Here is a 26,776-nt window from a genome sequence, read left to right on the forward strand (position 1 = left end):
TTTCTTGGCCCTCTCACCTCTCCTCTCACACTGGGAACAACTCCCGCCCAGAGTCCTAGTTCAAGGAAGGACTGTTGGTCAGGAAATGTGCCAAAGTGGCTGAGGAGATAACTGGGGCAACGGTGGGGGTGCAGATGCGTGGACGCTGGGCATGAGGGGACCAGGTGGCTAGCCAGGGTTTCCCAGGCCTCCATGGCAGGAGGGGGTAGGCCTGAACTAAAGGATGGGGCCACCAAAGCAGGAGACAGAGGCCGAGTCCTGCTGCTCGACAGCCGGAGTGCACACACAGAAGCCCCCTAGAAACGCTCTGTGGCCTGGATGGGGTCTGAGAGTTGCCAGTTGGCCATACTGACCTAGACAACCAATTAAGGCACGTTCAAGGTCTGCTGAACAGAATAGTCTTTAAAAACTAGGCTAAATCCCCTGTTAAAGGTTGCCGATTTTTCTCCCCACAAAATTTCCAGATTTATAGTCATAGTAAGAACCGGAGACAAATTTAGCTAGGGTACTAAAAAATGTGACACACAACGAACATTAGAGATAATCTGCTTGTGGAAACAAACCAGTTATTTGGTGAGCACTGAGGGCTCTAGTAGGTACGCCTGATGAGAATTTGTACTGGGAAGAAATTTAAGATCAAGGTCAGGAATGATTAATATGCATGCAGGAAGTCATCAACATTTAAGCATAAGCAATATGAATCTCATTAAATCTTCAATCACTTCCTATTGCCTGAAGGAATTGGTGGTAGTCTAATGATTAAAGCAATAACATTAAAGTAGAAGACAGTAACAGAAAATTAATCTGACCCTTATAAAAGAAGCTAGCACAAAGTACCGATCCACCTAAGCTGACTCTGTAAGACTCTCCTTGGCAGCTGTGATTTTTCTTTAATGTGCAGTCTCCTTGTCCCCTGAGCTAGCTTTGCTGAAAAGTGATTGCTGAGAGTCATTCCAGGGCTTTCTGCTTTCCTTTTTTTTTAATCTAGGTAATTGATAATCTTTCACACGCTTCCCAATGGGCCATCACAGTGCTGTTTGCCGTATCTCCCCCTTACTCATGGTATCAGCAGAGAACAGCATCTCTCTAAGCCCCAGCCCTCTCCTGCTGTGTCGCTCACTCACTTTTCTGATTGCTCAGCAATGCCCTGAACAGCTGCTATTCACAGAGCACAAAGTAGGGGAGAAATGACAGAAGACGACAGAGAGAAGCTGTCTTTTGAAATCTCAATTCCTAGAGGACTAGTTTTCAGCAGCATCAGCCAGTTGGCAGGGAGGTCGTAAGGGTGTTCTTTTCACCCCTGACCTAATTTTATTTGATCTTATAGGAAAATCATAGTCTTACTGATGGCAGAGATAGGGTATGATGCCTCAAATTCAGAATTATCACAATGCCTAACAGAAGGATAAACAAGAGTGAGCCACAAAGACTCCATATGTAAGAGGTAAAAGGATATCAAGGTTAATTTTCTTAAGTTAATATTTCAGTAATTAATAAACATTTTCTTTTATTTATTTAAAAAATTTTTTTAATGTTTGTTTATTTTTGAGAGACAGAGAGAGACAGATCATGAGCAGGGGAGGAGCAGAGAGAGAGGGAGACACAGAATCCAAAGCAGGCTCCAGGCTCTGAGCTGTCAGCACAGAGCCTGATGCAGGGCTCGAACCCACAAACTGTGAGATCATGACCTGAGCCGAAGTCAGATGCTTAAACGACTGAGCCACCCAGGTGCCCCATTAATAAGCTTTTTCTTGTGAATGTGGTGGAAATTTTTTTTTTTTTTTTTACATTATGGTTGTATTATTAGCAGCCCTTCTTAGAGGAAAAAAAAAATCACTTTAGAAATGCCTGCTTTTTGGGGGCGCCTGGCTGGCTCACTCAGTGGAGCATGTGGCTCTTGATCTTGGGTTGTGGGTTTGAGCCTCATGTTGGGTGTAGAGATTACTAAAAATAAATACACTTTCTAAAAATGTTAAAAAAAAAGAAAAAGAAAAAGAAATGCTTATTCTTTTTATGAAAATGACCAGACCATAAGTGACTATTACTTTCTTCTTTATGTACCTTCATAAATTTTTTTTAATGTTTATTTATTTTGAGGGAGAGTGTATGCACAAGGTGGAGGGGCAAAAAGAGAATCCCAAGCAGGCTCCATGCTGTCAGCGTAGAGCCCCACACAGGGCTCGATCTCATGAACTGTGAAATCATGACCTTGAGCCAGAATCAGGAGGCAACGCTCAACCGACTGAGCCACCTGAGTGCCCTCTTCATAACACCTTAATACTACCAATATGAATAGCAAGGGCTTATTATGTGTCATGCACTGTGTTAAGAGCCATTTGTAGATGGTCCCCAAAGACCCAGCCTCCTGGCATTCACACCCTGGTCTGCCACCCGGTGCTGTTTTATGTGACCAAGAGCATATGGCAGGAGTGATGGAAGTCACTTCTGAGATTAGGTTATAAAAGACTGTGGATTCTGTCATGGGCACTCTGATTCTCTCTCTCACAGATCACCAGTTCTAGAAGAAGCAGACAGCCATGTTGTAAACAGTCCTATGTGTAGAGACATAGGTGGCAAAAAAAGTGAAGTTTCCACAAATAACTGAAGCCAGTTATGAGCCGCGTGAATGAGCTTGGAAACAGGTTGTCCAGCCCTGCAACCTCATGAGAGGGCCTGCTAAGCCAGCTAAGCCACACCCAGATTCCTGGTCCTCAGAACCTGTGACATTATACACGCTTATTGTTTGGGGTAATTTGTTAACACAGCAATAGGTGACTAACACAGCTGCACGGGCATTATTCTTAAATCCTCATAACAGCCCAGTAAGATAGGCACTTGTCTCATCCTGATTTTAAAAATGAAGAAACTGAAGCTTAGATAGGCTCACTAACATGTCCAAAGTTCCACAAATAGCATGCAGCAGCATCAGGATTCAAAGTAAGCAGCCTGACTTGAGAACCATGGTCTTAGCCATTATTATACAGCTTTCCTCACATTACTTTTATAATCAGAAAATATATTTTAGGGGCTCCTAGGTGGCTCACTCAGTTAAGCGTCTGCCTTCAGTTCAGGTCAAGACCTCATGGTTTATCAGTTCAAACCTTTGGGCTTGCTCCATTGGGCTTGCTGCTGTCACTGAGGAGCCCCCTTCAGGTCCTCTGTTCTCCTCTTTCTCTGCCCCTCCCCTGTTTGTACTCTCTTTAAAAAAATAAACATAGGGACACCTGGGTGGCTCAGTCGGTAAAGCATCCAACTTCAGCTCAGGTTGTGATCTCACAGCTCCTGAGTTCAAGCCCCGCATCGGGCTCTGTGCTGACAGCTCAGAGCCTGGAGCCCACTTCAGATTCTGTGTCTCCCTCTCTCTCTGCCCCTGCCCTGCTCATGCTCTTTCCCTCTCTGTCTCTCAAAAATAAATAAACGCTAAAAATTTTTTAAATGAATGAATAAACATAAAAAAAGAAAATATATTTTAAAAGTATTTTCATTCCTATATAAAGAAATGCCCATTCTTCCTTCATTTCTGTCTCAGAGGTAGACACTTTCCTTACTTCTAAGGGGAATTTTCCCCTTCTCCTCTTTCTGTTCCTTTTCACCTCTTTCAGCCCGGCTCTCCGTCCAGGATGCCCCCTGAGTTCTCAGATTTCCAGCAGTCCTTACTCCTTCCCAGCAGCTTCCTTCCCTCCCTCTGCTTCTAAATCTAGCCAGGGCCTCTATTTCAAGAACAAAACATAATACGTGTTCACACACAATTTATACACAAATGTCCACAGCAGCATTATTCACAAGAGCCAGAAAGTGGAAACAACCCAAATATCCAACAATTGCTGAATAGAGAAACAAAACGTGACTTGTCCATACAGTGGAATAGTGTTTGGTAATAAAAAGGGATGAAGCACTGATACACGGTACGATACGGACAAAGCTTGGAAACATCACGCTGAGTGAAAGAAGCCAGTCACAAAGGATCACATATTGTGTGATTCAATTTATCTGCAAGGTCCAGAATGGGAAAACTATAGGGACAGAAGGCAGATTGGTGGATGCCTGGGACTGGTAGGGGATGGAAAACATTGGGGAGTAGACTGCAAATGGGTAAGAGGTTTGGTTTTGGGGTGATGAAAATGTAAAATTGACTGTGGTGATGGCTGCATAACTCTGTACACTTTAAACAGGTGAACTATACGGTCTGTGAGTTATATTTTGATAAAAGTTGTTATTTAAATAAAGAACTAAAAACCTCCATACGTCTCCACAGCCACCACCATTACTTTTCATCCGTTCCTTCCACTGCTAAAATTTTGGTCTAAATCACCATGACTTCCCTGTGGCCAAATTCACTGACCTTTACTGGGAATCCAGAAGCTTCCCCCTGAGCCTCTTTTCCTCTTGGTTTGTGCCAACTCCTTCCTATTCTGCTTTGGCAGTTCCTCTCCTTCCTTAAGTCCCCTTCCAACCTCCAGAACCTGTGGATTTCTCCCCTGAATCATCCCTCCTGCATCCATCTCTCCCTTTCCTTCCTGTAGTCACTGCACTGGCTCAGGCCCCCATCACTCTGTTTCTGCTATAACCTCCCAACTGACTGCAATGGCTTTTCCTCTCCAACACCTCCAGAACAGCACCAGCAGTAGATGTGAAGAGACACCACTTCCTTTATTTGTCAAAAAACTCTGCTGCCTGTAAGGTAGACCCTAACCTTGCCCTCAGGGTTCTCCACGACCTGACCCTCACCTGTATTATTAATCTTCATCTCCTATAACTTCCCTACACAAATGCTCAGCTCTAGCCAAAGTCTCCATTCCAGAGCCCTCTAGCCATGTCTTAACTTTTCCTGTATCCACAAGGTTTTCCCATCACTTCCCTGCATCATCCCCTTAGTATTGCCCCCACTCTCAGGCTCCCTGCTGACCGCTGTACTCACCTGTCAAGGCCCAATTCAATGGTCATTTCTTCTGTGAAGTGAGCACCTCCCCTCCAAATTAGCATTCTTGCCTCTTATTCCCAGAGCCCTCTTATACTGTCTGCATTGTCATATGTATTAGGCTGCTTCCTCCAATTAAACTAAAAACTGTATGAGCGCATTCAGAAGTCACCTCCATCATGAAACTACTACCCCCAAACCTTCCAGTTCTCTCACCCTTCATTACCACTATACCTGTTCTCTGACCTTGCTTCTAATTCTCATCTTAGAACAACTCTTCCCCCTCCCCCCACAAACTATCAGCCTCTTCTCTTTTTACTTCTACATCCTAGATTATTCAGATAATAATGGACCCAGAAACAAACAAAATAGACAGGGTCCACGTCCTTAGGAAACTAGGTTAGACTCTAGAATTCATTAAATCAAGCCCCATCTTGCCAACCACTCACTTCTCTTACTCCCTGGTCTTTCCAGGGCATCCATCTGGAAAACCCCAGTCAATTCCACTATCTACCTTCAATCTTTTACACACACAAGATGATGCCCATTTGGAGAAAATCACACAGTGGCAATGAATGGGGCTAGTACAAATACACTGTCTCTAATTTCACTTGGATCTCAACACTGCTGAGCAATTCTTCTATTATCCCTTATCAGTCTCCTCTCCTATTTCCCAATCCCCTAATTCATTTCATCTCCAATCTCTGCAAAAATGTACGGAAAGAAATAGTCATTGGGGGAGGGGTACCTGGGTGGCTCAGTCAGTTAAGTGTTGGACTTCAGCTCAGGTCATGATCTCATAGTTCATGAGTTCAAGCCTCACATCAGGCTCTGCAGTGACAGTACAGAGCCTGCTTGAGACTCTCTCTTGTCCTCTCTCTCTGCCCACCCCCTACTCGTGCTCTCTGTCTCAAAATAAATAAATAAACTAAAAAAAAAAAAAAAAGAGATCATTGGGGGGAACGAGGAGCTTCTTCAATTCTCTGTTCCCTCTCCCATGTGAAGAATCATCTACATGCATACCTATCATTTCCCCCAGTCCTCAGGGAGAAGTCTGGTATCTTGACCCCTTCTCACACATGTGTCTCAGTTGTCCCATGTCTCAGGTGGACCCCAAATCCTGTATAGTGTATACTCTACTGCCAAAAGTAGCTTCCCTGTAGCTCCCCTCACCTCCCCTCACCTCCTCCCTCCTTGTCCATTTGCAGCCAGTCTCCTCTGGCTACCCCTGGTTCTCCGTCTTTGCCTGCTGTATTAAAGCAGCAAAGCTTCCAGAGGCTGCAGAGGCTCTCACCTCTCTCTCTGCCATTGGACAAGAGGCCTTCTCTGTCTCTAGGCTCCTTCATCCGATCGGGCTCTCCTTGCACAGCACAACTGAGCCCAGTCTTCTCTGTGAAGGTGAAGACTCCTCAGCCTCTACTGGATGACCCCAATGCACCATTTGTTTACCTCTATCTGTGCATCTATCTTACTCTGTGGCAGTAACTGACTTATATGTCTGATTCCTCTAAAGGACTATGAACTCACAGAGGACAAGAAATGTAGATTCCAAGTCCTTTACAGTGTTAGCATCACATTCCTCATTATCTAGGTTCCTTTTGTGTTTCCACAACATGTGGATCAAATTTCTTCTCTCTCCCCATTAACTTGTACATTACTGCTTTGTGATCAGAGAATGTGGTTCATACAATTTTTCTTTCTAGAAAGAAAAGGTTATTGAGGTTTTACATCAACTTTTATCCTGTATATCTGTAAAAACAATCTTTAATTCAAAGTATCAAATTTAATATTAAATCAAATTTACTAATTATAACATTCTGAACTTTAGTAACCTTATTATTATGTCTACTGAAATTGCCAAATTAGAGGCATGCTAAAGTTTCCCACTATGATTGTGGTTTTATCCTTTTGCTTTTAACAGCTCTTGCTTTACGTATTTTATCATGTTTTTTGATTCATAAAGATTCATTATTAATAACTTTATTGTATCAACATTAACTACCACTTTTCATTCACTCATTCAAAATATCTTTATGGAATGCTTATTATGTGTCAGGCATTGTTCTAGGTATTTGGGATACATTGGGAACAAAACAAAACTCCTTCTCCTTATGGAACTTGCATTCTGGTGGGTGAGATAGTTAACAGCCACAAAAATGACAAATAAGTAAATCGTACAGTGTGTTAGAGTGTTATTATATTGTATAATATAGAACATTATAAGGACTTTGGCTCTTACTCCAAGTAAAACAAGTTTTAAACAAAAGAGTGACACGATCTGGCTTTTTTAAAAGATCAGTCTGGCTGTTGCATTGAGAATCAAGTTGAGGAGGGCAAGGGTAGAAACAGGAAGAAGGCAGTGGATTATTACAGTAATCCAGGTAAGATATGGTAGTGTTTCAGCTCAAGATGGTGACAGTAGGGGGAAGACAAAAATGTTTGCATTCTGGGTAAATCTTAAAGGTAGATAAAACTGGATTTCTTTTTTTTTTTTTTATTAAAAAATTTTTTTTAATGTTTATCTATTTCTGAGACAGAGAGAGACAGAGCATGAGTAGGGGAGGGGCAGAGAGAGAGAGGGAGACACAGAATCTGAAGCAGGCTCCAGGCTCCGAGCTGTCAGCACAGACCCCGACGCGGGGCTCAAACTCACAAGCCATGAGATCATGACCTGAACCGAAGTTGGTCGCTCAACCAACTGGGCCACCCAGGTGCCCTGTAAACTGGATTTCTTAAACAGATTAGATAGAGAGGGAGAGAAAGAAAGGTACTGGGGGGTCATCCAAAGGTTTATGGTCTGAGAAACTGATAGGACAAAATTACCATCAGCTAAGGTAGGGAAGTTTTTGGAATGGAACAAATTTTAGGGAAGAGATTATAAATCCAATTTTGGAATTCTGGACATGCTAATTTTGAGATGTCTATTAGACATCCAAGTGGAAATGTTCAGTAGGCAGTTGGATGTATGAGCTTAGAATTCAGGAGAAAGGTCTTGGCTGGAGGCATAACTATGGGAGTTGACAGCTTAATGGATCATGGGATTGATGACATCATTAAGAGAATGGTGAATGTACAGAGAGAAAAGGTGCATGAACCTCTTTGTTCTGTTCGATGTTTTTTGCCCTAAATTCTATTCTGCCCAATAGTAATACTGCTACTTTGCTTTTTCTCAATGAATATTTCTCTATTGACAAATCTGACTTTGGTTAATTTTCTAGCTCAGGTCTCCTGGAAACCTGGTAAAGGTGGAATGTCACCCATCATACTAAGTATTATCACTTATGATAAAAATTTCTCCAGATTGATAAATTTCATTGAGGCTATGAATAAGTTATAAATACCTGGTGAGAACCTATACTCCAAGATTTGTGGAGATTTGTATGTACATATGCCTGCATGTACTCCCAAGTGGTTCTTTATTGGCTTTCTACTGAAAATTGAGTTACTGCCAGCTATTAAATATTATAATATGTTCCAGTTACTACTGCTGTGTAACGAGGTAATCAAAACTTAACAGTGTAAAAAAAATCTAATAATTTTATTGTGCTCATGGATTATTTGGGTCAGAAATTTAAAAAATGAATGTCTGAGGCTGCTTGATGTCAAGAAGACTTGAAGGCTGAGGATGACTCAATGGCTGAAGGCTGGAACCATCTGAAGGCACATTCAGTCACATGTGTGGTGCCTGTGATGGGATGACTCAACAACTAGGACTCCTGACCAGACCACCTTCAAGTAGCCTCCCCAAGTGGCTTGGCTTTCTCACAGCACGATTGCCCCAGGGTATTTGGGTTTCTTACAAGACAACTTAGGCTCTAAGCATGACTGTTCTAGTGAACAAGGTAGAGTCTGCATCCCTTTTTATCCCCTTTTATGACAGCCTTGAAAGTCACATAGCATCACCTCCCCCATTCTCTTTTGGTTGAAGCAGTCACAAGACAGTCTAGATTCAAGGGGAGGGGACATAGACCCCACTTTTCCATGGGATGAGTATCAAAGAATTTTGATAATCTAAGGGAAATGCTTATTTTTTTCAAATCACATCATATTTTAAAAAATTAATGAAAGTCATGCATATTTTCTTTCAGAAAACTGCTCATATAGATAAAATTTTGTATATATTTGGGAAGTTCATTTTCTCCCTCCCCACTGCATTCCAGAAACAGCCCTAGATTGTCATTGACACTTACCCCATTAGGCAGGACTCCTGTGTCCACTCCCCTGATTCTGAGCTGCCTTGTGATTGCTTCATTGGAAAACAATTGCCAAAAAGGAAAGGGGCATTTCTTGTGCTAGGTGTCTTCACAAGTCCTCTCACTTAATTTTCATTTGATTTCAATAACTTTATACTCCCTCCTTTTTTTTAACAGATGAAAACAGTGAAATTCAGAAAGGTTAAGTTATTAAAAAAAAAACCCTTTTTAATGTTTATTCATTTTTGAGAGACACAGAGAGAGACAGATCATGAGCAGGGGAGGGGCAGAGAGAGAGAGAGGGAGACACAAAATCTGAAGCAGGCTCCAGGCTCTGAGTTGTCAGCACAGAGCCCGACGTGGGGCTCGAACCCATAAACTGTGAGATCGTGACCTGAGCCGAAGTCGTACACTTAACCGACTGAGCCACCCAGGTGCCCGAGGTTCAGTTATTTTTTAAATAGACTTAATTTCTTGAGCAGTTTTAGGTTCACGGCAAAGCCGAGTGGAAAATTGTTACTTTTTTTATTCATGTGATAATAAGTTGTAGAGATAAAATTCAAAATCAGATCTTTACCCACTTGCCTTTTCATCCTCTATACAATCACCGTTTCAATATTAAGAAGCATATTTATTGTAAGCACAAGATCTGACATTTTGCTAGATACAAAACTGACCCTCTTGCTAGAACATGAAGGACTAATACTATGAGACTCGGCTTGCAACAAGCTCTGGGGGACATTCAGAGGTAAGCTTTCTTACCTTATAAGCTTCCATTTTAACATGAAATTATAGTAAGAATTCCCTGAATTCATTTTTTAAAATTCTACTTCTATCAATAGCTTTTGGTCTTCTACCTTCAATCTTGCAATCTTGCTTCAGGATTAGATTTCTTTTTTTCTTCTAATTTTTTTTTTAACGTTTATTTATTTTTGAGACAGAGAGAGACAGAGCATGAACAGGGGAGGGTCAGAGAGAGAGGGAGACACAGAATCCGAAACAGGCTCCAGGCTCTGAGCTGTCAGCACAGAGCCCGACACGGGGCTCGAACTCACGGACCATGAGATCATGACCTGAGCCGAAGTTGGACGCTTAACTGACTGAGCCACCCAGGCGCCCCCAGGATTATATTTCAACACTGCATGATCCTTTCATATACTTTCATAAAACTAAAGAAGTAGATACACAATTAAAAATAAACCCACATTACTCTGAACAACAATTCATTGGTCGCTTTTGGAGGAAAAATTTGCTATTTAAAAACTGGTAAATAAAGAGAACAAATCAAGCATTTAACTTTCCTTTCCAGGATGAGGTCTATCAGGGTAATTAATTACTTGATGAGAAAGTTTCTCTCTGTAGACATTTTCTATAATAAATCAGGCAAGAATGACTGAATTAAAATATTGCCATTTTACAAATACCAAATGAGTTAATGGAGCCAAGTAATGATCATCAGGGGCCACTAACATCACAAAAAGCAACACCCTATGGAGTATTTTTGCCCCTGTCTCCAAAAAAGTCTAACCTAAATGAGGTCAGGCCTGAGATCTTAACTCCCAGTTTATAGAGGAACATTTTCAATGACCCCAATGGATATACAATCAGCAAAATCCAGAATGTGGAAAGCTCCATATGGCAGACGTACTAACCAGTTGCTTAAACAAATAAATTTCAATATAAAAAAAAGACCAAAGAGTGGGAAAGTAAACCTACAGATAAAAAAAAAAAAATCTGACTTTCTCTTCTGGCCATGTTGACATATATCTGGTACTACAATTCCCTCCTCTCTTAACAACTAAATTAACTAGACAAAATGTGAAGGAGCTATTTTTTTTTTTGGCACTTGATACTAAACTATGCAAGATGGTAAACCTTGAGGATAAACAAATACACAAAGTGAACCCACACTGTCCCCAGTGTTCTGCCTGAGGAAACCATTCCAACTGTGGCATTTGGAAGGGGAACCTGAGCCAACCACAGGACCTCACTGCTTAGTTAGGGAGGTAGGCAGCAGAGGTCTGGTGGCTGACACAGCTGGAATCTGTGTGTCACAGTACTGGAAAAGTGGTACACAGTCAAGCAGACAGTGGCTGCTGTAGGCTGAGAGTGAACAGGGATTCCAGAGGCTGCAGGGCTGAGAAAGTTGGAGTCCCAGGCCAAACAGAGTAGAAAGACCTCACCGAGCTAAAAAGGCTCAGACCTTTTCACTAAGACCTCAGAAAGACCATGCCTTAGGAATAAGAACCATGCATTAGCAGAGCAAGGGTGGACAGATTAAGACCTGGCTCGCTGTCTGTTTTTGTGAATAAAATTTTATTGGAATATAGTTATGCTCATTTGTTTCATACTGTCTGTGCTGCTTTTGCACTATATTGGCAGAATTGAATAGTTGCGATCGAGACCATAGAGTCCACAAAAGCGTAAGATATTTACTACTACCTGGCCCTCTACAGAAAAAGTTTGCTCATCTCTGCGCTAGAGTAAGGGCTGCGCTCTAGCTCTTAGGGCAAAACAAACAGATTCACTCTAACAAAGAATTAAACCAAGTCTGGCAGAATCAAAGAGACTTGCCAGTAATTTAACTCCTGTCAGAACAATACTCAACATATTTTAAGAAAACAACATAATCTGCACAAGGTAATATTCATTATGTCACATATACAATTACATATTAGATAACATATAAAGAAGCAGACAAATGTAACCCACCATCAAGGAAGAAAAAGTAGACCTCACCTGTGCCCACCCCGAGCCAGCCGTTCTCCACTCACCCAGCATCCAGTGAGATGTGCCACGACCAATGACAATGCAGTGGACAAGGGCAAAGTGATGGCGGCCAAGCTCAGACTGGAGCGAATGCTCTAGCACTGCTCCTACCCAGACAGATTTATTCGAATCAAATAATTGTTGTATCACTTTCAAGTAATTCCTCCCAGAATATCTCAGTTGCTCCTAATCCAGCTAATGTCACCATCAAGGCAACCGTGGTGGTGCTCTGCAGTCAAAAGCTAGTCTCCTTATAATCTCATTCTCCTTTCTACGTCTATTCTGTTTAGAGACTCAAGTCAAGAGGCACCCATACTACCCCATCTTCTAAACGCAATTCAAATGGCATCTGGACATCCAGTGTGACGAGGAAAAAAACAGATTTTCATTGAATCTGCTAATTCCACACCTTATTTTATTGACACAGAAAGTGTTGAGGATCCCAAATTTTATTGGTGTGAAGAGCATGTAAAGGGTTTGAATAGATGATGACTATCAATATTATGTCCAGTGGGGTTTCACTACAAGATGAAGGGACAACATCCAAGATTAGTTAAGAAAGAGATGATTACTTCCATGTGGCTTAAAACATCTGGACACGACAAACTCTACTTTGAAAATGAGAATCAATTTTATCTTACCTAGAGATAAAGGATGGAATGTGGAACAGAGATTCATTTTTCTTTCTTTTTTTAAAAAAAATTTTTAATGTTTATTTTAAGAGAGAGAGAGGGAGGGAGGGAGGGAGGGAGAAACAGCACGGGTGGGGGAGGGGTAGAGAGAGAGGGAGACACAGAATCCAAAGCAGGCTCCAGGCTTTCAGCTGTCAGCACAGAGCCCGACACAGGGCTCGAAGTCACCAACTGTGAGATCATGACCTGAGCCGAAGTCAGATGCTTAACCAACTGAGCCACCCAGGTGCCCCAGAGATTCATTTTTCATTTGGTTCATTAAATCTTTTAAGGCTATAAAACAGGCAATACAAAAAGCTCTCCAAGATCCTGTTTATTTGTACATTAGAAGAAACTTCTGGGTGTTACTGAAAATCCTCAATGCATTGTTTCAGCAGTACTAACTTAATGCTTATGTACTCTGGATAAAGTTTTCCACTGTTAAGCTATCACTGTTCTCTTTGAGAACTGAACTCTTCTCTCTGAGGCTTTGGGTTTGACATTGCATTTGACTTTTTATATAGAAATTAACATGTGCCAGGCCAGTGACGGATTGGAATCTACCCCAAATCAAAGCATAATGCATAAATTTTGCTTATGCTTGTCACCCATTCCTATTCAACAAGAGCATCAGACTTATTCAGCTAAACTGATTCCAAAGAATCAGTACATTGACCTCAACTAATTTCAAAATGCTTTTTATTTCTGCATATGCTGAATACTTTTTACAAGGTAAAAACTTACCTATTTTGAAGGTACAATTGCCAAACCTTGAAATAAAAAAGGCATATATACACAGGAGCCAAAACTGTAACTCTAGTCATTTGGGAAGTGAAAACTGTAAACCTCTTTAAATTCAGACAGACTTCTATACTCTTTCTGTAAATTTTTTAAAAACTCAATCAGAATACCCATATTTGGAACACTTTTCTGTTCTCAGTCAGTATATTTAGAAAGTTAGAACCTGATCCTAAACCTAAAGTGGGCTTGACTCTGGCAAGACAATCTTTTCACAACTGCCTCAAAGCACAGAAAACTTTTTAAAAGTAGACCTTCCCTAAGGTCTTTTGTGTGCATGGTCCCACACTGATGCTTCGATGTTCCAATATCTAATCTGGCCACAGTACTCTTGATAACCAAAGTAATTTCTTCTCCTCTTCAGGAAGCTACAATTCTATCCAACAGATCTCAAGCTACTATGTTCCCCTTTTGTTTCCTATCTCAATGCTCTACATCTTTCAGACTGTATATTGTGTTTGTGTATTTATGCTTTGATTCATAGTAACTTCTCGTGTTAGATTATTGATCTGCATTGAACACAAACTGCAAATAAAAAGAAATAGCTGAGAGTACAAAAAACCAAGCTGTCAGTAAAACGGAAACAGACCCTGAGATCACCTAGGTGACAAAATTAACAGATAAGGACTTTAAAATGGCTAGTAAAAATGTATTTTCAAATACTGACTGGAAAAGATGGGCATAATGAGTGAACCGCTGGGAAATCTCAACAGAGAAGTGGAAACTATAAGAAAAGAACCAATCAAAAATTCTAGACCTGGTAAGTACAATATATGAAGAAAATAAAAAGGGCTCCCTGTCTTTTAGAGATACATGATGAAAAATCTATGGATGAAATTATATATCTGGGATGTGTTTCAAAAAAATCCAGTTTTGGGGAGACAGTGGCCAGGGGTAAAGATAAAACAAGAGTGGCCATAAGTGGTGGTTATTATAACTAGGTGATGAATAGGTGGGAGTTTATTTTACAGCTTTCTCTACTTTTGTGTATGTTTGAAGTTCTCCATATTCAAGAGCTAAAAAAGAGACTCTCCACAAGAAAAAGCTGTTTTACCTGTAAAATAAGATGTTCAAGTGACGCTCTGCATACATATTATTCCCCTCCCTTGTTTGCCAAATTCCCTAAGGTATGTGGCATTCACTCTGCATTTTCAAAGATTTCCAACACTTGGGGAAAGTGGGCATTTTATAAAAACTGAATATTTAGAACATTTAGCCGTTCTCTCTCTGTATGTTATATACTTAGACACACATGAAGATATTGGTGTTTTATTTTACAAAATGGGATTATATTACACTGTTCTATAACTTGCTTTTTCCAGACAACAGATGTTGGGGACATCATTCCATGTCAACAAATACAGGTCAACATCACTTTTCTTTTTTTTTAATCACTGCAAGTATTCTTCATTGAGGGTCTACGTGTCCTACACCGTGCATGAGATTTTAAAATTTCATTGGGAGTCAGGAACTATCTGTGTCATAGAAAGCTGTTTCAAGCGGAGGATAAACAGATGGGTCTATATGGCTTTAGGGATATGTCTGACTTTAGAGAATTTAGGGCCATGATTTGATTATTAAGTAGGCCTTAATCTATGAGTATATCACAAGCCATATTATAATAGGGTTGAAAGGTATTTATTAAAAAATATCATATAGCAAAAATCCATTTCATTCTCTGGTTATCAACCTGAATAGAGTTTAAGTCACAGGAAACTCCTTATTACATTAGCATTTTCCAAATTGCACAGACTGCATCCCAAAACTTAATTCTGACTTGGTTTGGCAAAATTGAAGATACATTTTCCTACAGAAGATATACAAGATAGTAAGAATCCCAGGTCAGTTGACAGAAGTTTAAAGTACTATACTTAATACATGGAGTGCCTGGGTGGCTCAGTCCATTAAGCATCTGATTTCTACTTAGGTCGTGATCTCATGGTTCATGAGTTTGGGCCCTGCATCAGGCTATGCACTGACAGTGCGGAGCCTGTCTGGGATTCTCTCTCCTTCTTTCGCTGCCCCTCCCCCACTTGCACTTGCTCTCTTTCTCAAAATAAATAAATAAACTTAAAAAAAAAAAAATCTTTGGGGCTCCTGGGTGGCTCAGTCGGTTAAGCATTCGACTTCAGCTAAGGTCATGATCTTGCAGTTCGTGAGTTTGATCCCCACGTCGGGCTTTGTGCTGACAGCTCAGAGCCTGGAGCCTGCTTCGGATTCTGTGTCTCCATCTCTCTCTGCCCCTACCACATTCATGCTCTGTCTCTCTTCCTCTCTGTCTCTGTCTCTCTCTCTCAAAAATAAATAAACAATAAAAAATTTTACTAAAAAAATCTTAAAAAAATACTTAATTTATGATGTACAACAGCCCCTCCCCTTCCTGGAGGTTAAATTTGTGAAAAACCACTATGGTAAGAGAATTCTCAGTGGAAGAATTGATGGCCTTCGAGTCACAAATGAACAGAGGCACTTGTAAATATTTTTCACATTTGTTAAGCTAAAACAAAACAATAATAAAATATTAGTAGCATTACATCTTAAATTATAGTAATGAATAATGATATAAATATTCTATTTGGATATACAGTATTTGGATAATAAAAATGCTCAACATATAAAATTCAAACACGAAAATCAGTCTAATCTCACCATCTAGAAATAACAATTATGAACATTTGGGTGAATGTTATTCTAGATATCACTTTGTGCATATCTACACGTAAGAAAGCAACGATACATGCTTTTACATAAGTGGGATACACTGTTCTACACCCTGCCTTCTTTTCCTCAACGTGTGTCAATGACGGGGCACCTGTGTGGCTCTGTCGGTTGAGTGTCCAACTTTGGCTCAGGTTGTGATCTCGTGGTTTGTGAGTTCGAGCCCCATATCCAGGTTGCTGTTGTCAGCCTATCAGTGCAGAGCCTGCTTCAGATCCTGTTCCCCCAACTCTCTGCCCCTCCCCTGCTCACGCTCTCGCTCTCAAAAAATAAAACATTTAAAAAAATGTGTCAATGACTATTTTATGTCTATAGTACATTGACATCATCTTTTTTAAAGGCTGCTATACAGCCATTAAATGCAGCAGCATGCATGGATAAACCACAATTTATGTAGCCCTTCTCCTACCAAAGGACATTTCAGATCCTGTCCAATATTACCAACACACAATCTTGTTCAGACACCTTTTCATACTCAACCTATTGTTCTCTTAGGATAAATTCTTAAAAGCAGAATTGTTAGGTAAAAGGCGTGTATATCTTACATTTGACAGCCATCGCCACACAGCCCTCTGGAAAGGCCAAACTATTTCACACACCCTTCAGCTATGCCTTACTTAGAGTCTATGCCAGACTCGCCAACAGTCTGCCCGCTCTCCTCTCAGCTTCAGCAACTTCCACGTGGCTTGTGGAAGGACAGCAGGATAGTGCTTAGCTGCAACGGTTTACCTCCATCACCATCCTTCACCTCTCCCATGGCTATACTGCTTAAGCTTCAAGCATATGTCTTTTAGATTTCTTCCCTTCCCCCATTTCAGCTTCTTTTTTTTTCCTAATCATAAGTGTGATTCACAATTCAAATTACCTGGAATGGAAATTCTCAGAGTTGCCAAAAAAGATACGCAGAAGTAAAACTGCCTTAAATTATTCTTGGAGACAGATGAAATATAAAAAAGAATGCGAGGAAGGAAGGAAGGAAGGAAGGTAGGAAAAAGAAAAGAAGGAAGAAGGAAGGAAGAAAATAAATCACCACCTAGGCCTGTTAAGAAAACTGACATTTTGAGATAATTATTCTTCAGGCCTACTAGACAACTCCTGTGCACAAATATTTCTATAGGAGGTTGCATTCTGAAGGGTTTTCATTCAGTTAGGAAAGAGAGTACTTACTATGTGCAGACACTGTGCTCCAAACTTTGGGGAGATAGATGAAGAAGGTAAGATAGGCCTATAAGAAGCTCCCATTCTAGCAGGGAGATAGAGGTGTAAACTAATGTTTTTTAGAGATGAGGGCATACTTTGATGCTAGGTGACAAGTGTTATGGTAAAGTTATGCCCCAAGTGCTATATAAGCAGAGTGGGTTGGTCTAGCTGGGTAGAAGCAAACAAAGCTCAAAGGAGAGATGGCACTTAGGTGTGGCCTTGAAGGATGAATGGGTTCGTCAGGTGAAAAAGGACACTTCAGGAGCACAATTAAAAAGGCACACAGTGGTAAACCTTAGCAGAGATATGAGGATAGGGAACTGACAGGAAATGAGGCTGAAAAGATACAGTGAGGCCAGACTGTGATAAAGCTGGCTTTCCACGCTAAGGGATTCAGACTTTATCTCAGCAATGAAGAGTTCCCAGAAGTTTTTCAGCAGGGAAGCATCATAATCAGATCAGAATTTTAGAGCAATAACTGTGGCTGTGGGGAAGAGGATGGACTGAGGTAGAGATCAATTATAAAGGCCCTGCCTAGCCAAAGAATGGTAAAGACTTGTACTGAGACCATACAGAAAACTGGAGGGATCCTAGAATAGGACTTACTGAGATTAAGAGTACACTTATAGTGATGAGCACTAAGTAATGCACAGAATTGTAGAATCATTATACTGTACACCTGAAACTAACATAACATTGTATGTTAATTATACTTGAATTAAAAATAAATAAGTAAAGAGGCACCTGGATGGCTCAGTCGGTTAAGGGTCTGACTCGATCTCGGCTCAGGTCATGATTTCACAGTTTGTGCGTTTGAGTCCCATGTCAGGCTCTGAACTCATGGCATGGAGCCTGCTTGAGATTCTCTTTCTGACCCTTCCCTGCTAGTGTTCAATCAATCAATCAATCAATCAAATGGGATTTACTAACTCACTGGACAGAGAAATGAAAAGAAACGGTGGGAACTAAGAGAACTCAAATGCTTTCACTTAGATACTGACTGGATGGTAATACCATTAATGGAGATAGAGGCTATAGGCACAGGAAGAAGATGTGGAGACAAATATTCATTTCCATATTGGACATGTTGAGTTTAAGAGGCCTATGAGACATCTAGGAAAAGATGCCCAACAGAGAGCTGGCATTGAGGCCTGGTGTCCAGTTCCAGCAGATACTCTGTTCATTTTTTAAAAAATCATCTAGATTTGGGGTGCCTGAGTGGCTCAGTTGGTTAAGTGTCCGACTTCGGCTCAGGTCATGATCTCGCGGTTCATGAGTTCAAGCCCTGCGTCGGGCTGTGTGCTAACAGCTCAGAGCCTGGAACCTGCTTCGGATTCTGTGTCTCCCTCTCTATCTGCCCCTCTTCTGCTCACACTCTGTCTCTCTCTCTCTCAAAAATAAATAAACATTTAAAAAAAATTTTTTTAAATGTTTAAAAAAAATCATCTAGATTTGACACTCATTGAGGTAGATAAATTTGTTTGGTGACAATAGAGAGAGGAAACAGGGATAAGGGGTTAGGACAGAACCCTGGGGAACAATAATATTTAGAAACTTAACAATAGATAGAGACTAGTGAAAGTCTGGGAAAATCAGACTGATAGAAGACAAGCCAGGAGAGACTGGCTCATAAAAGTAATCAAAGTGTAAAGGAGAAAGTATGCCCCCACTTACTTGCCTTCCCCATTCCTTCCCACACAAAGGATCTTGTGGAGTACCTTCAGGAACTGAAACAAGAATTCTAGTAAGTGGGGACTGGGAGTGAAAGACTAAGCAAGGAAGAGTTCCTGGGGCCTGAGAGTAGGGATTATGTACTGTGATCTGGGACTTCCTGCCAGTGCTAATACCAGGGAATACTTTCATCTCTCAAAGGCTCTTGTTACCTTACCTCTTGGTTCCAAGAGACTGATCTGTCCTTTCTCCTTTCCAATGTCACTACTCATAGTTTCTACCCATCCCTTAACCCATCATGGGAGAGAACAAGTCTTAATAGCCTCTCAATTCAGCAAGTTTAATGAGTATAACTCTGACCCAGTTACTTGTTTGTTAAAATAGACAGATATGACAATAGTTCCTGCTGAACAAGAATTAACAATCTAGTTAGGAGTGGGAATGCTGAGAGGAGGTTTACAGTGAGCTGGAGAGTCATCAGAAAAACCTCATGTCCTTCTTAAGAGGTTAAAAAATGTCTTCTTTCTATTTTCCAGGAGGGAGAGATGCTAATGATAAACCTGACACAGAAAGACTTGTAGTGAATTGATGTCCATCAATTTAAGTGTGTGAAAAGGAGGATGAGAGAGGAGAGGAGCCTTCATGAATTTACCCTTCGTTTTCCACCCTGGGGGGTGGGGAGCAGGTGGTTTGTCTTGTGACAACCTGCCTGTAATTTTAAACTAATTATGGATAGTCCATAAAGGGGACCTTTCCCAGTCACTAAATCTCTTCCTGATGATACATTTTCTCTCCCTGTTCTAATCAGAAGATCCCTCTTACAGTTGTTGCAGCACTATGGGATAGAATGGGATGGGTTATAGGAACCAATAACCTGACCCGGTTTCCCTATAGCAGCCTTTTCCAAGATTGAACCACCATCTGTCAAAATCATAAGTGACAAAAAAAGAGATTAATATGTTATTTCTGTAATCTGCATGGATTACATACATACACACCCACATATGTGTGTATGTATATAATATATATGCGTGTGTGTGTTTTGGTTTCTCCTCCACCTTGACTATCTCCCCAGATCCTCTTCACCATTACCTGCAGCAAACAAAAAAGTCTAAACACCATTATTTCTTGTCAAAAGAGGAAACAGAAAAATAACTTGATTAGTAAACAGAGCTTGGCCTGGAGCCCAGATCTTAAGAGATGTAAATTGGGCCCCTTTTCACAAGGCTGCACTCTTACATTGATTTGCACTCTTCCATCCACCTAGTCCAAAATACTGCTTACATCACCTTCTGCTTACACCTCTCACTTCAAATCTTCCTGTGGCTCCTTGCTCATCTCCACTAACGCTGAAATACTGAGGTCTATCTGCCAACCAAGCTCCTTCCTCTCTAAAAACATCTTCCTCTTACTTTTCACACACTCATCATACTTTTCCTGTCTCATCTGAGTGTTGTATATTGATTTGTATGGAGAGACGATGCCATGCAGTGCAGAGAAATGAACTTAAAAAAAAAAATCGGTCATGTTCAAACACCATTTTGCCCCTCACAATCTGTGTGACCTTAGTCACTGCCTTACTTTTCTCATCTGCAAACAGGGAATAATGCCTAACCCACTGGGTTTGTTTTATTTTATTTTTTTTCCACAGTACAGTTTTCCTTTATTTATTTAAAACAAAATTATGTTAGGGGCACCTGAGTGGCTCAGTCAGTTAAGCCTCCGACTTCAGCTCTGGTCATGATCTCAGGTTTGTGAGTTGGGAGCCCCGTGTGGGGCTCTACGCTGACAGCTCAGAGCCTGGAGGCTTCGGATTCTGTGTCTCCCTCCCTCTCTGCTCCTCCCCTGCTCACACTCTGTTTCTCTCAATAAATAAATAAATATTAATTTTTTTAATTCCAAAAAATATGGAACATTTTAAGAATTTGCATATCATCCTTGTGCAGTGGCTATGCTAATCTTCCTGTTATCATTCCACTTTTTTTTTTTTTATTTTTTTAACGTTTATTTATTTTTGAGACAGAAAGAGACAGAGCGTGAACAGGGGAGGGGCAGAGAGAGAGGGAGACACAGAATCTGAAACAGGCTCCAGGCTCTGAGCAGTCAGCACAGAGCCCGACGCGGGGCTCGAACGCACGGACCACCGTGAGATCATGACCTGAGCAAAGTCGGACGCTTAACCGACCGAGCCACACAGGCGCCCCTCCACTTTTAGTATATGTGCTACCAAAGCGAGCACTAGCTCACTAGTTCATTAGGTTTTAAAAGGTATCTAGCAGTGGCGCCCTGGTGGCTCAGTCGGTTATGCGTGGGACTTCAGCTCAGGTCAAGAGCTCCCCTTCGTGGGAGGAGCCCGCTTCGGATCCTCTGTCTCCCTCTCTGCTCCTCCCCCTGCTTCTCTCTTAAAAATAAACATTGAAGAAAAAAATAAAAGTATCTAGCATGTGTAAGGTGCCGACACAGTATCATGTACTTAAAAAGCACTTAATATACGGTAGCTATTTACTGTGAAAATAACGTTCACTTCACAGGACCTGACACTTATGCAGTCCCTCCAAATATGTCGGCTCCCCTCTTTCCCAATCCTTGAAACAACTTCCTAGTTCTTTCTAACCAAGATTCAGAAACTAGTTCAAATCCAACAAGGATTTCCCTAATTTACCTGCAAAAGTATTTGCACGTTTACTAAAATCTCACCACGCACGCAAGGATAACACCCACTAACAGGTACCCAGACATAATTTCTCCTCTTCTTAACTTTAAGTCACTGTACGAGAATAATCACAATTTTCAAGTGTCCCAAAAGACGTGTTGCAGCATGCCAACAGATACAACAAACACCAACTGTTTTCTCTCTGGCAACTGGGTATCCAGGCACATTTAGAGTTCCCATAGGTTTATCGCGAATCAGACAACTGAGGTGGGGAAAGAAAACTTCAGACAATGTCTCATAAATCTCAAGGAGTGACGGCGAATAGATGCCAGGCAGTGACGGAGTCCAGGCAAGCGACGAGTGAACAAATATGTCTATCTGTTCCTGCGGCGTGTCAATGTGTCAGCCTGTGTGCCTGCGCGTATCGGTAGAACTGAAAGTACATTCATGTGCGCCGAGATGTCTGAGCGCGGGTGTGTAACCCTTTGAACCCGAGGGCTTAGCGAGTGAGCTACAGTGCAACCTCCCGCGGGTCTGTCCTCCAGGTGCTTACCTCTGCGGACGAGCAGGTGGACGCCGCTGGGCGCCGCCATGTTAGTGCCGGTCACGTGGTCGCGGAGCAACTCCTTAGCCGCCCCGCCCCGCCCGCCGGAGTTGTCCAGTCGCAGCCCAGCCGAAGACTGGAGGCGCCCGGGCCGCCCCAGGGGGAGCGCGCGTGCGCGCGGGGGGCTGACTGCGGGAGCGCCGGCAGCAAAGCGGCCCCCGCACTGGGGCCGGCAGGGGAACCCGCGGCCCGCCGAACCCGCTCCGGCCGCGAGAGGCGGGCTCCAGCCACGGTTCGCGCTCTCGCTCAGAGCCCCCGCGCCCAGGTGGGATGGAAGAAGCCTGTCAGGTAAGCGTGGCATCCAATATTTGTAGCATCAACATTTTGGTGCATGGAAACGTGAAGTTGGGAGGAAAAAAATACAACACAGTCTAGCGTTCAACATAGCACTTTGCATCGTCGGCCACTCTGTTGGCAATTTCCCTGGATTGAGTTGAAAGGTAAAATTCGGTTCAAAGTCACCAGCTGCCCCTTTGCTGTCCCAGAGTGTCCGTTACTCAGCAGAGACTTCAGACAAGACAGGAATCTGTGTGCAGCTGCAAAATCAATTCTGGATACCCCAGTGGGTATGTTCGGGGGACTTCTCTTTCCCCAAGGACGATTCCCGCTCAGCGGTATTAACTGGAGTCTTAATCCTAAATTTGACTTTTAAGAATGAGAGGATGACGTCTGCCCGTGGCTCTGCCAAAAGACGAAGCCTACAGAAGGCCAATTGTGAGACGAGTGAGGGTGCTGATGTATCCCTACTGTGACGGTGCCCATTTTTTTGACCAAATTCTCTTTTTCTCTTATCTGCATTTTGGGGCAGATTTCCATCCTGTCGTGGACCAGGCATTATTGATCTTGGTAGCCTGGTGCCCAGCAAAGAACCTGAAGCAATTGAACTCTTTATGGAACCAGTTAAACCAAGACTTTAACAGTTTCCCGGACTTTTAATGCAGCAAAGATTGGTGAATGTGTGTGATGATTCCTAATTAATTTTTTAAGAATTGAAGTACACACCTGGTGAACCATCCAGACAGTTCAGAAATATATAAAGGAAAAAGCCCAAGTCCGCTTCCTAACCCTCTCTGCACACCACAGTCCCACTCTCCAGCCAACCACTGAGTGCATCATTCCATGCCTTTTACGGGCAAATATGTGTAAAATATTTTAAATGGACTCACATACCTACTGTTAGGACTTGCTTTTTGCACTCATTGCAAACATCAAATCTCAAACACTTAGTTCAAACTGATTCTTTTTAATGACTACATAGTTTTGATATTTTTACTTTCAAAGAGAATGGATTTGGGCAGTTCATTGGAGGACACATGCTATACTTCTTGGAGACCCAGTTTCTGATGCTTTTGGGTCACCTTAAAAGATAAAGAGAAATAATGTTTTCCACTGAGGTAAGTTAAGATGTACAAGGATGAGAATGAAAAGTACTCCCACAGGTTACTTCAAGCTCCACCTTTTTCAAAGTCAGATCAGTTCCAGGGAGAGGGTTTTTGAATATGGTAAATCTGTTCTGTTCCCCTGCAACTAGATGGAAAAGGAAAAGGAAAGGACTCAGGTGACACCACCATAGTGAAATCCAGTGAGGATATACTCAATAAGTTCAGCATAGAAGGTATGTATCTAGGATGCACTAGAAATGAGGCAGATATGAATTTGCACAGGTTATACAGCTCATCCACTGACCTCCTGCCAGTGGATTTGGCTTCTCCCATACCATATTGCACTGACATTAGAAGGATTAAAAATTGCCAGTATGTGTCCTCGAAAATCATCAATTTATGACATAAATGCATACTGACCAACAAGATAAAAGGCTAGACCACTGACATCCGAAATCCCTTGCAATTCCAACATTCTGTGATCCTGGGCATTCAGGGCATTAGAATGCTTTCATTTAGATGAGTAACCACTACTGACTCACTTCTCTATTCCAGTTCTGTCCATCTTCCCACCTGTGAAATGAAAGTTAATTACACTGTGGCATTTACTGATTTGAACTCCCACCAATATTCATATTTGTACTTGGGATTCTTGAATAAAAAGTTGAGTACTTAGTTTCTCAAAACCAGGGCTCAAGAAATAAAGGATAACTTCTGGGACACCTGGGTGGCTCAGTCAGTTGAGTGTCTGACTTTAGCTCAGGTCGTGATCTTGTGGTATGTGGGTTTGTGGCCCGGGTCGGACTCTGTGCTGACAGCTCAGAGCCTAGAGCCTTCTGATTCTGTGTCTCCCTCTCTCTGTGGCCCTCCCCCGCTCATTTTCTGTCTCTCTCTCAAAAACAATAAACATGAAAAAAATAATAAAGGATAAGTTCTTAATACCTTCAGCTTCTGTGTCCAAAAATTCATTCTTCAACATTAAAATATTTTATTAATTGTGATTAATTACTGTTTTATAGGTCTTTTATCTTGGTTTTTACTGTTTCCTAAGTCCACGTCTTATTAGCATCTTTTAAAATCTTTTTATCTTCGGGGCGCCTGGGTGGCTCAGTCAGTTAAGTGTCTGACTTTGGCTCAGGCCATGATCTCACAGTCTGTGAGTTCAAGCCCCGCATCAGGCTCTGTGCTGACAGCTCAGAGCCTGGAGCCTGTTTCAGATTCTGTGTCTCCCTCTCTCTCTGACCCTCCCCCATACTCTGTCTCTCTCTGTCTCAAAAATAAATAAACGTTAAAAATTTTTTGAAAAAAAAATTAAAAAAAATCTTTTTATCTTCTTTTATAAAAGAAATAATTCAGAAATAAATTGTCATATTCCTATTTTTGAAGTCAGTTTTTCCTTCTTTTACTTAATGATATTTTATTATAGACATACTATATCCCTTTTTCAAAAGTTGTATATAGTTTGTGATAAAAATTTAAATTATATTGGCTTCTGTAATGTATGTTTTGAATTTGTAATTCAAATTCACATTTTAAAAATGTTCTAGGAGATTACGCAACACGGATTAATTCTCTCTAAAAATAAATTTTGCTTGGGCACCTGGGTGGCTCAGTCCATTAAGCATCAACTTTGGCTTAGGTCATGATCTCATGGTTTGTAAGTTTGATTCTCGCTTCGGGCAAGCAGAAGCCCCGCTTGGGGTGAGCTTTGCTTCTCTCTCTGTGTCTCTCTTTCTGCCCCTCACTCACTGGTGCCCCCCAAATGAAAATAAAATGAAATAAAATAAATTCTGCTTTGTAAAACATCTTCCTGCAACTTGTTTTGCAAGTTTAGATTTTTTAAATGCTTGTTAGGATTACCTATAATGCAAGATACTTAAAAACATAGACTATAAAGTAAAGACTAAGATGTTTACATATCTATAGAAGAATATAGGAACATATTGTAAAACTAACTGAAATAATGCAGTATTTCCTACTGGGCACAAAGCAGATTCTATGGCCTGCTGAGGGAACCTGGTGCCCTGTGACCTGCACAGCTTCGGCAGGTCTGTCATTGAGCCTGAGATGCCTTCATTTGCCCTTCCTGACCTTGCTTCTCAATTTGCCATCTGAATTAGAAACACTTGTCTTTTGATTTCAGGATCATTTCTTATTTAGCATTTTACTCCATGGCTTGAGAAGAATAATTCCAATCTTGCCCTCTGATTTAGCTGATGTTAGTATGAGGAAATACTTCTGTTTATTTACATTTTTTAAGTCAAATGAACATTCTTTCCAGGAACTAGGAGTCCTGCATAAACATGTCTGCCCATACAACAGGGACCTGTCTCAGCAGTTCATTGGACCCCTGTAAAGTTAGGGTCCAGCTTCAAATGATCACATGTGCAGGCAGAACGTTTCTAAGACATTCTCTTAACCAACTTTCTGGTAGAATGTCATTTCCTATGGCAATCATTTGAGACAACAATGGATATGTTACTGAGTATTCTAGAGGTATCCTCAGAGAAAATGTGTAGATGCTCCATGTTTTTTTGAGGAAAACTAATGCTATATCTAAGGCAGTTGTGAAAAATCAAGGGATTTCTCCTTGCCGCTTGTGCCCTGTTTTGATCTATAGCAGTGCTAAGAAGGAGCCAGGGGGCAAGGGAGTGGGGCTTTACTTGTACGTGACTCTTCTGTCCCTCTCATTTTTGATTTGTCCAATGACATTTTCTCAGTCATATAAATCCTATGTAAGCGAAACTTGAAGTCCCACCCCCTTCTAACAACATTGTCCTACCTGAGCCCCTCCTACACTGAAATTCAGAAAATTTCAGGAATTTATACCCACATATAGGCCTGATCCAAGTGGACTCAGCAAATAGCTTGCTGCACCTTCCTGAACAGTCTGTCAAGGTAAGCAGAGTAAAATGGGATCAGACAGGGCTAACTTAGCTGTAGGGTAAGACCAAAACATTGTCCCAAGGGAGTTAGGGAGTTGTTGCTTTCAGGCCCAGTCTGGCCAGTATTAATTTTAACTTGGTTCAACCTCTTGGCTTGAAAGATAATATGGGAGATTGTAAGCAGAAATGATGCTTCAGCCTAATAGCCTATTCATTGCTGGAGCATGAAATGGTGGCAAGAGCCAAGGGAAGGAGGGCATAGGAAGACTATAGGGAAGAGGATGAGGGTGGTCTGAGACCTCACACACTGACGC

At 41.5% G+C, this 26,776-nt stretch overlaps 2 protein-coding genes and 1 pseudogene across 3 annotated transcripts in view; 1 reads left to right on the plus strand and 2 right to left on the minus strand.

The window, feature by feature from the left end:
- Positions 1-22,366, minus strand: part of METAP1D (methionyl aminopeptidase type 1D, mitochondrial) — an 87,569-nt gene extending 65,203 nt beyond the window's left edge. Inside the window, exon 1 of one of the 2 annotated variants that reach the window (XM_019459595.2) lies at positions 22,145-22,366. In XM_019459595.2, coding sequence (XP_019315140.1) covers positions 22,145-22,184 — 40 coding nt within the window. In that variant the 5' untranslated portion in view covers positions 22,185-22,366. The remainder of the gene's footprint in view (positions 1-22,144) is intronic. The other variant, XM_019459603.2, reaches the window with a different exon arrangement.
- Positions 20,840-20,927, minus strand: LOC128772716 (U6 spliceosomal RNA; annotated as a pseudogene).
- SLC25A12 (solute carrier family 25 member 12) overlaps positions 22,331-26,776 on the plus strand; it is a 206,594-nt gene continuing 202,148 nt past the window's right edge. Inside the window, exon 1 of the mRNA XM_019459542.2 lies at positions 22,331-22,483. Coding sequence (XP_019315087.2) covers positions 22,466-22,483 — 18 coding nt within the window. The 5' untranslated portion in view covers positions 22,331-22,465. The remainder of the gene's footprint in view (positions 22,484-26,776) is intronic.

The sequence above is a fragment of the Panthera pardus genome, unplaced genomic scaffold, assembly GCF_024362965.1.
Source record: "Panthera pardus isolate Hobbes unplaced genomic scaffold, ASM2436296v1 HiC_scaffold_10, whole genome shotgun sequence".
Classification (NCBI taxonomy): domain Eukaryota; kingdom Metazoa; phylum Chordata; class Mammalia; order Carnivora; family Felidae; genus Panthera; species Panthera pardus.